This window comes from Panthera leo, chromosome C1, assembly GCF_018350215.1.
Source record: "Panthera leo isolate Ple1 chromosome C1, P.leo_Ple1_pat1.1, whole genome shotgun sequence".
Classification (NCBI taxonomy): domain Eukaryota; kingdom Metazoa; phylum Chordata; class Mammalia; order Carnivora; family Felidae; genus Panthera; species Panthera leo.
This window is the reverse complement of record NC_056686.1, coordinates 131,291,268-131,305,909: the sequence shown is the minus strand read 5'-3', so window position 1 is coordinate 131,305,909 and position 14,642 is coordinate 131,291,268. Positions and strand designations below refer to the sequence as shown.

General features: G+C 32.4%; 1 protein-coding gene across 1 annotated transcript in view; it reads left to right on the top strand.

The window, feature by feature from the left end:
* Positions 1 to 14,642, top strand: part of LRP1B (LDL receptor related protein 1B) — a 1,882,572-nt gene that overhangs the window by 1,231,353 nt on the left and 636,577 nt on the right. The window contains exons 22-23 of the mRNA XM_042948663.1: positions 6,856 to 7,056; positions 12,710 to 12,955. Coding sequence (XP_042804597.1) covers positions 6,856 to 7,056; positions 12,710 to 12,955 — 447 coding nt within the window. The remainder of the gene's footprint in view (positions 1 to 6,855; positions 7,057 to 12,709; positions 12,956 to 14,642) is intronic.

Below are 14,642 nucleotides of genomic sequence, written 5' to 3'. Positions count from 1 at the left end.
TCTGTTCCCAAAGTTTTAAGTATCACTTCTAGATAAATGTCTCCCAAATCTCCATCACTGGAAATCACTCCATGCTTCAAACCTGTTGTTTTCCTATGCTATGCTGCACATCTCACTTTTTCTCTGAAGTCAGAAATTTTTCCGCATTTCTCTATTTTTTTTTTTTTTAGAAATATCTTCAGGGCCTCTGGGTGGCTCAGTCAGTTAAGCGTCTGACTCTTGATTTCGGCTCAGGTTGTGATCTCATGGTTCGTGGGTTTGAGCCCTACATCTGGTTCTGTGCTAAGAGAGTGAGGCCTGCTTGGGATTCTCTCTCCCTCTCCTTCTTTCTCTGTTCTTCCCCTGCTTGTGCTTTCTCTCTCTCTCTCTCTCTCTCTCTCTCTCTCCCAAAATAAATAAATATATAGATAGATAAATTAATAAAATAAACTTTTAAAAAATTTTTAAATTTTTAAAAATTTTAAAAATTTAAAAATTGCAACTAAAAACCTAAACTTTAAACATCCTTCAAGCCTCTTCAAATTCTCCAATCTTCTAGGATAAAAAATGAAACGTCTTCAATTTCCTAAACATTTGGATTTAAAACAGAAAGTACCTTTTGACATTCTAACTTGCAATCATTTTTTCAGGTCCTGTTGAATCCACCTCTACAATTTCTCTACCATCACCCATTCCACTCTTTCCACTCACATATCATAGTGTATGATAAGCCTTTATTATCTGTCACTTAGACCACTGTGTGGCCTACTCTGTCTTTCCCTGACAATAAGTAGCTTCAATCCATTCTACACACAGCTTTGGCTCCCTCTTACCTCATAAACTGACCTGAGTACATACTTTCTCAAAATCTTTCAGTGGTCCTCCATTTTTATAAGAATATGAAACACTTCGTGAATTAACCATCAACATTTCATAAACTGTGACTTCAAACTACCTTATTATTGCTTCTGGAGCAAGTCCCGCCCTTTCTTGACTTTATGAATTTACATAGGAATTGCATGTTATGTGTGGATTAGATTCAGCAAATAAAGCTAAAACACCCTGTATTCAAAATGGCCATTGAAAATCAACTATTATACTCAGTATATGTGGTTCTGTGTATATAGTTCTGATAAAAATCTGTACATACAACTGTGCTATTAAGAAAATAACTTTTAGCATAAAGAATATACATGCAAAATTGTTACAGTGTTTTCCCTCATAAATGGAAAGAAGACCAAATTAAGAAAGAATTGATTTACCTCCACCCCCATGCCCTGACATATTCCTGTTGAGTAGCAAGAGTAATCAGTGTGCTATTAAATTATCTCTCTTTCTTCTTTACTTTTTGTTTTGCAGAGTGTATATATTTGAACATTAAAACTGTACACTTGAGGCAGCTGTCTATATGAATTGTTTTCCTGTTTCCGTATGTAATATTCACTGCCACACTTCGAAACCTTTCCCAATAACATCTCAGTAAATCTTTTTTTTTTCAAACCAGTCCTATATATTTTCTGTTTCTGAAATTCCATCTCACTCTCTGATTGCTATATGGCTGTTCTTATTCCATTTTTATATGCTCAATAGTAGAACGTTTATCAGTACTAGACTTATTACTCCACAAGGTCAGAAAATTGTCTTTCCTATCTTTCTACATCGTTCAGTAGCTAGGCAAACATATTATACTCAAAAATAATTACTGAATTGAATTGAAGCCAAATATTGTTAGAGAAATAGATAAATGTGTATGTAGTATTGAAGGTTAGTAGTATAATTTTTTATTTAACGATTACAATTCAAAGACCAGTATTCAAAATGACATTCTGTTATTGAGAAAATTCACTTGGATGTTCTCAATGATTCATTGCTCTTCATTCCCATATTCTTAATATTAACTGCCAATCAGATCCCAGGATAACAATTATTCTTTTATAACATATAATGTCTTTTATTAAGATAAAAATATATCAAGCATTTTACAAAATGATAAATCTATTTTTTTAATGGACAAAACAGTTTAACAGAGAAACTCTAGAATTGATCATATAAATTTATTTTGGAAAATCATCACATTTTCTAATGATTCCAGAAACTCTTAATTTCCCTATATGTGTTGACTCTGTGCTGGCTTTTATCCTAAACTGTATATTTCAAGGTAACATAAATAAAACAGTCCTTATAATATCCTGAGTGTGTGTGTGTGTGTGTGTGTGTGTGTGTGTGCGTGTGTGTATGTGTGTTTATGTTTGCACATGTGTGTGATTTCTCTAATTGTCATGATACCAAGATGATGATTGTTATTTCTGTTGTTGCTACTTTGTTACTTGGCTACTGTTATTCTCTTTGCTCAGAGGGCAAAACCACAGTTTCCCTAACATTCTTGCACACATAGTAATCAAGTTTAAAACATTATAAGTAGATCAGAAAAGATTATGTAAAACTCAGTAATAAACTCCTAATATTATTTTCATCATGTAACATATTTTTAAAGTATAATTAGTAAAGGCAAAGTAATTGACTTAGTTATTTGAACTTAAGTATGAACATTATAAATTATTTTTAAAGATTTGGGGTTTTTAGATATTGGGTATTTATAATTTCTATCACATATTTTAATATTACTTATCTGTATTTCATTTTCATAATACAAATTTTCCCTAAGTCTCAAGGTTCTTATGTATAAAGGAGGAACCTTAAATAAGAAATCTGTAATATTTATTCTTTCAAAATATTGCACCCAATGATGACTATGTGAGGATTTGTCTTAATATGAATCAAGTAAAAATCAACATTCTTTAAGCATACTTACTAAGATCATTTGCTGTTAGGTTTTACCCATAACCTTGTATACCCTCTTACCTACATTTTTGTAAGAATTAAAACCAAATTAAAACCAAACAAATAAGAAAGGGACAAGCAATTACATTTCAAACCTCCCCTACAAAATTGGAGAGAGTAGAGAGCTATTTAAACTTGTAAATTTTATCTAAGAAATGTAACCATATGTATTTATGTGTCTGGTAGCATAATCTGAGTTAAAATTAATACTCATTTGAATACGATTTTTCTTTACCTTTTCCAGGCAACATTTAGATCATGAATAGCAAATAGGTTTTACTGCTGTTCTGACTCTAAAAGATTGATAATGGTTTATGGACAGGTTTTTTGAAACAATTCTAAGGTTATGCTGGAGTCAGTAGTTAAGAATATCATGATGTATTAGTGACATTTTGGGGGGGGGGGGCAACAGCAATAGAAATTACTGCATTACTCTTGAGCTCTCCTTTCATTCTATGGTACTTTCAGATGAATGCCTACAATTTAATATTCAAGTACAGAATGCCATACTTTAGACTAAAATTATATGTTATGTATTGACTTTGTCTTGCTAACTAGATTATAAACTCCTTGGTGGCAGGGAATGGTTCTTAGGATTTTCTTATATTTCCTATAATTCCAAGGGAAGTGTAAGTCACAGAGCAACCTCAACATAGAATTTTCATAAAATACATTCATAGAAACTATCAAATTTTATGGCACATGTATGTACATTTTATCACCATCATTTTAAAAATGAGCTAAGTTTTGTTTTTGGTTTTGTTTTTGTTTTTGGACTAGTTATGCAGAAATATGGTAGAAGGGAAATAAGTAGCACAAAAGGATTCATTGAAAAATCCTGCTCTCCTATTCTAGATTTCCTGTACCTCTTCCTCACCAGAGGCAATGACTGTTAGCTATTACATAACCTCCCCCAGAAAGAACTCACATAGAGACAAACCTGTCTATATGGGTATACTGATATGTGTATGGAAATATAGTCCTTGATAAATATATTTTACCATGCAAGAAAACACTAGATTTTGTGCCTTTTTTATTGGTAAGTTTTGGAGATTGTTTTATATTAGGCAGGATTGTCTCACTCTTTTTCACTCAAGTGTACAACTTCAATGTGTGGATGCATTGTAAGTGATGTCACCAGTCTTGCGATTTTGATTTAAGTTTTTGTCAGTCTTTTGCTAATATATCCAAAGCGGCAGCACATGCTTTTGTATAGGACCTTTGTGCATTTGGGCAAATGTATTAATGAAAAAAATTCTAAAATTAAAATTACTGTGGTGAAGAGTTGCTGCACTTTTTATTTGCTGCAATTCATAATATTTCCCTACAGACAGATTGTCCCAGTTTGCAGACTCATCAACATTGGGGATGTTACACCCTTGTTAAATCTATCCTTGTATTATCCAAGTTTTTCATCTAAACCAATCTGGTAGAGGAAAAAAGGTATCATATTGCCATTTTAGCTTACTTTATATTGAAAGGTATTTTTGATCATCTTATGTTTGTAAGTCATTATTGATCCATTGTGAATCTTGCACTCATATTGGTATATTCATCTTTATTTTATTTGTAAGATCCCTTTTGTATTTAAAAAAATGTCCTTTTTTCCAAATAAAATATTTTTTCTGGTTTACCACTTTGTGTTGAATTTGTGTATGGATTATATTGTTGCAATGTGGAATCAAAAATATTGATGAAATTGAGTTTATCAATTTGTCCTTTATGTTTTCTGGGTTTGTGTAATAAACATTTCAAGTTTTTGTTATTTTAATATCTATCTTATTCTATAACATGTGTGTATTTATCATTGTTATTATGAAATGCTTACTTCTTTGATATACTGAGAATATATTTTAATGTAAGGATCAAGTATTAGCTTTATTTTTTTTTTCTCCAGGTGGCTAAGCAATGTTCCTAACATCATCAAACTTGTATTTCCATTATCTCTACTATTCGAACAGCCAATTTTATATATTAAAACTATATACTATGTAAATGATTATGTTATATATCTATCCTACTCAGTTGTTGATATCTTGATTGATATTCTGTTAAAAATGTTTTGACTACTGTTATTTTAAAATACTTCTAAACGGTTGGCATTAACAGTTCCTACATCAATTATCCTCTCTTTTTTTGAAGACTGCAATGATATTTGCAATTTTATTTCTCTTAGGTTTGTAATAATATTGTTCCTATTTTATTGGGATTGTATTAATCTGGGGACAAATAATTTTATGGGAACAAATCTTCTCCAAAACAAAACTGTATCTTTATCCAAGTCTTCTTTTGGGTTTCTTTGAAGACTCTTAAAATTTTTCATATAAATTCTATACAATTCTGGTGTCGTTTAGCCCAAATACTGTATTTTATGGTGGATTTTTAAATCCATCTTTTCTTCTACTATAGTCTGTTTTTAGGTATGAAATCTATGGACCTTTTGTATAATATTTGAAACTTGCTGTCAAATTTTTTGAATTCTTAGTTTCTTACAGTTCTTAATTCATTTTTATTGATTTTACAATTATATGATTATATTAACTTCATGTAATGATACACTTCTAATTTTATACCTCATTTATTTCTGTTATCTAATGATATTAGATAGTCTTTCCAAAACAATATAAATAATATCATTAGTTTTATTGATGATGTTAAGTCAAAAATTTATAATGTGTCTCCATTTACATTAAATTGATCAGTGAAGTATCCATCATTTTCTATTTTAAGAATATTTTCATTTATAATTAATGTTTATTATGAAATGCGTTTATATTAACTATGGAACTTATAATTTGTGTTTTTTTCTTATTTGACCTAATAGTATAGAAACTTATTTATATATTTCTACAAATGCAAAATCCTTTCACCAATACTTTAATTACTTTAAAATTAAGGTTGAAGCAGACTTCTGAATATATAAAGACTCTTTTGACATATGCAGTCTAATATTTTTCATTTCTTTTACATTTTCCCTACTCATTTTATGAATTGTGGGTATATAGTCTGCTAATAATTAGCATTTATCTTCAGGTACATTTTTAATTCACACTATACCTTAACATTGCATAATCCAGAAAAGATAAATTAATTAGGAGAAAAATGTAGACATTCTGGAAAGGAGGAATAATTTATATTAAGAAAAAAAAAAGGTTTACATAGACAGTGGCTTTTGCTTTCTATGTATTTCATATTATTTTTTTAAAAGCTGGCTAAACATTAATCATTTTTTCTTTCAAAGTCAATAAAGAAAAACATATTTCCATAAAATCTGTATATATTTAGTACCTTAGCTACTAAAATATTTGATAACACTTATGTCCTTTTATGAGAGGGAATATACATACCTAGTTATGAGGAGGAGTTGAGGTCCTAAGCTTATAAATATAAACAGAAGGACATTTTCTCCTGTGGAATAAAATATTTGCTTAAGTTTAGAGTTGCAAAAGACTGATAACATTTTCCAGAATTTAGGATTCTGAAAGGGACTTATATACAAATGTTTGTATAAACTTTTTTAAGTATTATAATTAAACTTTCAATTAGTCACAGAATTTTTTTTTAATTTTTTAAAAATCTTTATTTTTGAGAGAGAGAGAGACAGACAGAGCATGAGCAGGGGAGGGGCAGAGAGAGGGGGAGACGGAGAAGCTGAAGCAGGCTCCAGGCTCTGAGCTGTCAGCACAGAGCCCAACTTGGGGCTCGAAGTCATGGACAGTGAGATCATGACCTGAGCCGAAGTCAGAGGCTTAACCAACTGAGCCACCCAGGTGCCCCACAGAATATTTTTTTTTAAATAGGGTCAGACAATAACTTGAAAGCAAGGAAAATATTACGGCTTTAATGCTAAGATCATTTTAACAAGTAGGGTAAGAACTGTTCAAATGCCTTCATTAAAATAAATTGTCAAACTATCAGCCAATACATTTCTTGCTAATAGCAAGTACTTCTTCTGACTAAAGACAGTGGTGAGTACTCATTATTACAGTGACTTAATTGCAACAATCAAATGGATGATGTTTCTGTTTCCTTAAGGGAGATGCATCAACAAAGCATGGATATGTGATGGAGATATCGATTGTGAAGATCAGTCAGATGAAGATGACTGTGACAGTTTTTTATGTGGACCACCCAAATACCCTTGTGCTAATGACACTTCAGCCTGCTTACAGCCAGAGAAACTCTGCAATGGGAGAAGGGATTGTCCTGATGGGTCTGATGAAGGCGATCTCTGCGGTATTGCATGTTTCACTGATGTGCTTCTCTGTAGATACTAGAAATGTTTAGTCCACTTGCTGATAATTATTATAGTGGCATACCTTCCTTCCATTTATTTCCTTTACATGTAACTTTTAGCGTTGAACCCTATCTCTTTTTCAGGGACTATAAATCTATTAAAAGTTTTAAAAATATGATCAAAAATTTCAAAAATAAAGCAGAAAAGGTTGGCTTGTATCCAACCAACTTAATTGTATAGTTGAGCTCATCATTTAGATCTCTGAATGGTTAGTGTTATTTCCACAATTAAACTGATTATTTTTTGTCATTCAGAACAAAAGAACCTTCTTATTACTGACCTATGGGATGCAGTTTACTACCAGCCAATGGATTTATCATACCTTATAATTCTTAACAATAGAAGTGTTAAAAAAGAGGAAAGGAAGAGATTGAGTCATGAAATCAATTGAATATTATTCAAGTTTATAAAATTTTCTCTGAAATTTTTAGTCCTCTTGCAATAGCTTTCTTTGGTATGCTTTATCTAGTTAAAATGGTGCTTTCAATCTGATAGATAGCTTTTGAACTTTGAAATCACTTTTGACTAGTTGTCTTTTTATACCGACCAGAACATGTAAAGAAAATTACATTTCCTTCTCTGTGGGGAGATCAGACATTTAGCAAGGAGATTTTCAAAATATGTTTTCTAGATAATACTGAAGGTGACATCAATAGAGTAATGAAGAAGAATTTACAGAATGATAATAATAATGAGATGACTGGGGACTGTGAGAAAATGACTTTAGGAAATGATGAAGCTTCCTAATTGAAAATAGAAAAGACAACGACATTTAAGCTTAACGTTATCATATTTTGATCTGAATTAAACATTAGTAGAGAGTGATACAGAAAAAATTATTATGTTTTAAATTTATGTGATAAATGTCATTTCTTCCAAAAAGTCTGTGATTCTGTAAAATAATCTTGAAACAGTAAATGCAACAGTCTTCATTCAGTGATGCTAAATTTAAACTAGATGTTTCAACCCCCACCCACACTCCCCCTCCAAAAAAACCCCACTGAAATTAAATAACAAATACAGGGTGACAGATTTAGTTTATCTGTATTTACTTCTTCTCCCAGCTTATTCTCCTTTATGAAGGAGATTGGTGGATTGAAGTATCTCTTGTATTACAAAATGTGAGGTTTGCTCGTGAAGGTTGTAAGAGGAATTCTGAAAGAAGAAAACTATCAATACTCTTTAAACTGAGAATATGTAAATATAGAAGAAGAGAGACATTAGCAGGTTTAAATTCTTTTCTTCAGTTCTTCAATTAACTCACCTAGGCAGGTAACTTAATTTCTGGAAATGTCAGATTCCTCATAACAAAAAGGAGTTGATGATATTTATAGGAAGTCATAGTAATAATGCCAGGTGCTCTTAAAGTATTGAAAGAAATTAGTGCTTTTCCATCTTTTTTCACCCTTCAGGTCAAATGAAGTAAAAAAAAAAAAAAAGATGAAGAAGAGAAAATATAGTCATTAAGAAAAATGAGAAGAATATTATGAAAACACAGCCTTATTTTCCTATCCTCTGCTCTCTAAATTAGTATTATAAAAAAGCAATGGAGATTTCTTCTGAATTTATTTGTCTACTTCAAAACAGAAAATTCTTGCTTTTAAGTCACTATATTCATCAACTTAGGAATCTTGCTCAAACATTTCAAAAGATTACAGGAGTGAAAGAGTTTATAATAAAGTTGGGTGTGGACGTATCAAAGAAGATGAAAAAGACATTTCTATCCTGCTTATAGCACTATGGCATAATGAAGTCATATACTCTCCCCTTCATGAGGTGAAGTTGGAGGAAAGTTAGGGAAATGAAAAAAAAATCAAATGATGCTCAAAGGATTGAATTGCCTTGTATGGTCCTCCTTTCCCTATCTTCTTTTACATGTACCTTTGTATTATAGCTCAGTATATGTATCCTTATAGGCAATATTGGTACCTGTGGAGAAATGGCACCTTGGTCTCTTATTTTCAAGGCCCATGCCTATCAGTCGTAGGGTAGATCCTGTCTAGCTGGACAGGGTTTTTGGTTTATGAGTTTTGTATCATAATGAGCATAATGGACATTTACCCAGTGGAGATAAGAAAATATATATACCCAGTGATTTAACTTTAAATAATGGGCCTGGGTTGATTAGTAGCTAGGGAATGTATTTTTTGAGAGAGATACCCAAAGCTGAAAGAGTTGTGTGTTGTTTTTTTTTTTTTTTTTTAACCATTTGGTATAGATGATGAAAATGTAGGTTTTTCCTCTTCATGTCTATTTCTTCCAAATAGTTGTATTCACAAAAGCTATTTTTTGTTTGTTTTCTTTTAAAGTTTGTTTGTTTGTTTGTTTAGAACATGGGAGGGGCAGAGAGAAAGGGGGAGAGAGACAGAATCCTAGAAGGCCTTGAACTCAGAAAAGGTGAGATCATGACCTGAGCCTAAATCAAGAGTCAGATGTTTAACCAACTGAGCCATCCAGGTGCCCCTCAAAAAAAGCTGTTTTTCTTTTAATCCTCCCATACCCCGTCCCCTGTTAAAGAGGAAATAGGAGTGATTCGTGTCCTGTTCCTCAATACATGTAAAATTTGTACAATAATATATTGCATGAAAATGACTTGGTAATCTATAGACTTAATACTTGGGTAATTGCCTGAAATGGAAAAATCCTATCCTTTGGGTGGCAAGGTGTTTTTTGCTTTGTTTTGTTCCCTCCAAATAAATCTGATTTATAAAGCAAATGATAAACAAACAAACAAAACAGAAAAGGAGCACTCAGTAAAATAAGTCTCCTAATCCTAGTGAAGAGATTATTTTCTCAGGGAGATTTTCAAATGACTTCAAGGGGAAAAGTATATCCATTTAGAAAGCAAATGAGAAAAATCTTGAATCATTCAAGAACAAAGTTAACTGTTGATCCTTGGTATAAAGATATGTCAAAGATGAACCAAGCTGGACACTAGTTGAAGTGATAAGGATAGATTTTTATTCAGCATTAACTATTGCAATGGGGAAGAATATTCAGCGTGAACTGAAATCACTGAAACAAAAGACTAGAGGCATTTTGAAGGCTGGAGTCTGCTAAGGGAAAGCACCTGGGAGGCGGTAAGGTGGCTGGTCCCTGTGACTGAGTCATCTGGTTTTGTTAATTGGTACTTATCCCAGAGGAGAAATACATTTCTCAGATCTTTGACTTGAGACAGTGGTATAAGTCAGAACAAGGTGCACACAACTGGGAACAAGAGTGAGAGAGTTATCTGCTTGAATGTTTGCATTTCAAAGATATTTCTCAGGTCCTTAAGAAGACAGTTCTGGTGGTGGAAGATTTGCATCTTAAAGGTGAAGAAAAAGGACTTATACTCACAAGCTTTCTAAAGTAACTGTTCTAAAATGGGGTTCAGGGACCTATCTGCCTACCACCAGGTTTTGTCTGGAACAAAAAGTAAACTCTCCTGGCAGCATAGAGCTTCCTTAAGCAGGCACTTTAAGCAGGGCTGGAGTCCTGCTAGGGAGGCTGCCTGAGTTGTTAGAAACTATGCTAGTGTTTTTTGGAGTCTCTTCTTCTGTGGTTGGAGGGGTATGGTTGGGGAGGAGAGTAGAATTGAAATTATTTGTACTAAGGGACTGCAGTTTTTATAAGCCATTGTTGAAGACTAGTCGAACAGAGGGCTCTGAAGAAACTGACTAGAGTTAGGTCAACGAGAAATTCTTTTTTAGGTAATAAAAAATGTGAAAGAAAGTTGCAGGATTTGATGACAGGTTTAGGGTGAAGGAGGAATTAACAAGGGACTAGCCAAACAAATATATTTATATATTTATTATATTTATATATTCAATTTTAGATTTATAATTTAGATTTATTATAATATATATATTTATATATTCAATTTTAGATTTCAATGTAAATTTTATTTTTTTTAAATCTATGACTTAATTCCACACATAGCATCAGAAAGAGACATTTCAGTACTACAAGAACAGTCATATTGGAAATAAACTACAAGAACTGTAACAATTGTTTCTCACCTGCTGGGTATGATGACTTTTCTTTGCCATAATTCTCTTGAAAAAGAATGTCAATTGAACAAAAATGGGGCAAATACTTTAAAATGACTATTGTTTTGAAATGATTACGATTGTAGATGAACAAACATATTTGGAGGAGCTAAATGAATCTATTTTTTTCTTCTAAAATAATAGTAAACTTGAATTCTTACCAAAAATAGTTAATATAATCATCTTCCTTTTCTTATTACTGTAACCTTTTATGGTGGCAAATAGTATGAAGAACAGTTGATCCATATAGAACTTTAGAAAACGCAGAAAATATTTTTAAAGTGTTATATTTAAGCTCAATTTTTGAACTAAATACATTTTCATAGACAGCTGGAAACATTTGAGGTATATAAGTAAATGTTGCCGCAGTTTGCCAGTCAGTGAACAACATTCTCTTTCAGCATATCTCAAAAAACAACTAATTAAATAGGCTTTGAAAACTGCTTAAAATATTTTTAAAGCAAAGGAAGGCAAAGTTTCTTTTAACCTTATTCCTATGCACCTAACAATACATAGGGATAGGTAATAGTATGGTTGAAAAAACAATTATGTGCTATTTTCATCAAGGACATAATTACATCATCTTGAAATTTTCCCAACGGGACAAGAACTGGCTCAATGTTGGGACAGCTGTGTGCTGCCTCATTTTTTTTTGATAATTCAACAAATATTAATATGCTAATATTTGTCCAAGGCACTGTGCTATCTATTAGATATACAAGGCTGAATAGAACAGATATTTTGTATGCCTTCATGGAGCTTACAATTTCATGATGTAATAGAATCTGAAATACATCTAATGCAATTTTCAGTTATAAGTACTACAAAAAAAATGGTCTCTCTCTTTATAAACCGATCATATTATCCATGTAATAAATACTAGTTGCTTAGTATTTCACTCAAAATATCAAGTCTACTTTTTTGTGTGTATGTATATTATTTGCTATGCTTTCATGGCCTCTTTGAATTAATCATAATACCCAATATATAGGGTAGAATGGATAATTAAATAAATGGCTTTAACCAGTAAAGAGCAAACTAACCCATCCTGCATTATCATTATGAATCAGACTATAGATGTAGAAATATATATATGTATATATATATATATAACATTATATTATATGTATATATTACACATATATGTGTATGCCTGTTTATAAGCACTGAGATAAGTCAAAGTTTCAGATCAATGTATGTCCTTTGGGGAGAACTTAGCAATGGTTTGGTGTAACTGTTGAAAGTCTCAGAATAATCTTTCCAGTAATAATAGAAACATTGAACACACTTTACATCTATGGAGTAAAACAAAGTGTACTCTATAGTTTTATAGAAATGAAAACCTTCCATTCCCAGTTCCTATCATATAGGGTTTGGTTATTCGATGAAATATTTTATCATGCTTACCCCAATCCCTGAAAAAAAATCCAGGCAGCTTTTCTCTATTCATTTATAATATCCTTGCTGTAATTTCAGCCTTAGAGAATGGAGTTCAATGATTAGTATTTAATTGAGCAAAACAATTGATAATGCTCTGTAATCTGTTCCCCTCTTTTTATAGATGAATGTTCACTAAACAATGGAGGCTGTAGCAATCACTGTTCTGTTGTGCCTGGAAGAGGAATTGTCTGTTCCTGCCCTGAAGGACTTCGACTAAGCAAAGACAATAAAACGTGTGAAATTATAGATTATTGTAGCAATCATCTGAAGTGCAGTCAAGTGTGTGAGCAGCACAAGCACACAGTCAAGTGCTCATGCTATGAAGGGTGGAAGCTGGATGTGGATGGTGAAAGTTGCACAAGTGTTGGTAAGTAGATGTGTGTTTCATTAGGCTGAAGAATACCAAGTGCTTTTCTGATTTTTGTGAGTTGTGTATCTTGCTATATTTTAGAACAGATCTTGAGAAAATAATCCAAAACACCTTTAGCGAATTAACAAAGGATTCAACTGATTTTAAATAAGGCATTTAAGTATAGTAATATGTCATTTTAGATCTACTCCAAAATCTTCTGAGCAGAGTATATTACTGTAGTCCTTATTATTACAGTCCATCAGATTGTTTTCTTCCTTCCTGAAATACTACTTCCATCATCATCCTCCCTAAAGGCTTGTTTTTGTACTGTCCAAAATATTTACTTTTATTTCTCTTTGCAAGATTTTAGAACCCTCCAGAAGTCTGGTCCTGGCCCATACTTCCAATTTCCTCTACTCTTAAAATCAACTCTGTCCTCTGGCTGTGTTCATCTTCTAAGTGTCCATTTAGAACGTTCTGCTGATCTGTAGGCCTGATTCCACCGTGGGAAAAATAAGCAGAGACTCTGGAACCTGACTTTTGAACTTTAATCCTACAGCTGTCATTCATTATGTTTGTGACCCTGGTCAGACTACATAAAACTGCTTGAGCCTCACTTTTCTAATCTTTCAAATATCTGTGTCCATGATAACAATGTCTCTATTATAGCATGTTGCAACAATAACCTGGAGTACTTGCCACTGTGCCCCAACACCCATTAGGTACTTAATGAATGACAGCTTTTCACTATCTTCTCCAGAGACTTAGCTGAGTGCGGAACATTGAGAGTCCGTGGAGAGAATTGAAGGGGCCCATGAATGTTGTTGGAGAAAATATTACACCTTTATTTTCTTTAATGTCTCATTGAAAGTTAACACTAATTATCAGCAACAACTATGTGTCTCCATTTGAAGTAATAGGTATTCACATCAAGGTAAAGTTGTTGCTGATATCTCAAAATATCATATATGTTCAGGCTTTGGAAACCACTGTTACTTTAACAATGAGAATCATTAGACCCAATGCTCAATCTGTTACCAAATACATTAATAAAAAGCAGGTATATTACTACATCCAAAAGTGTTTTTTTGTTTAATATTGGTAACTGCATTTCAATATACAGTATTTGATTCCTATATCCATGTATACTTTTTTTTTTTTACTTTTTTCTTACAGTTTTTGTGCTTTTTAAAACTTTCTGATAAGTGGTACACAGGCTTCATCAGACTGCTAAGAACCTATACATCATAAGATTTTATCAGTTTGTTCCTTCCACTTAGATTGTACCTCCCCCTCTTAATCTCTAAAATTCCTAGATATTCTTTTTTTTAACGTTTATTTATTTTTGAAAGATAGACGGAGTGAAAGTGGGGGAGGGGCAGAGATAGAGAGAAACACAGAATCTGAAGTAGTCTCCAGGCTCTGAGCTGTCAGCACAGAGCCCAACACGAGCCTCCAACGCAGAAACCATGAGTTCAAGACCAGAGCTGAAGTCAGACGCTTAACCAACTGAGCCACCCAGGTGTCTCAAATTTCTGGATATTCTTTAAGACTTGTAAGCCCAACTTCTTTAAGGGAATATTCTTTCAAATGTGTTTGTTCTCTATTTCTCCTTTCTATGTCTAGAATATATTGTCCATGAAAATATGTGTCCACATTTTTAATTTGCTGCTTTGTATTTCCATCTGTCTTCTATTCTTTA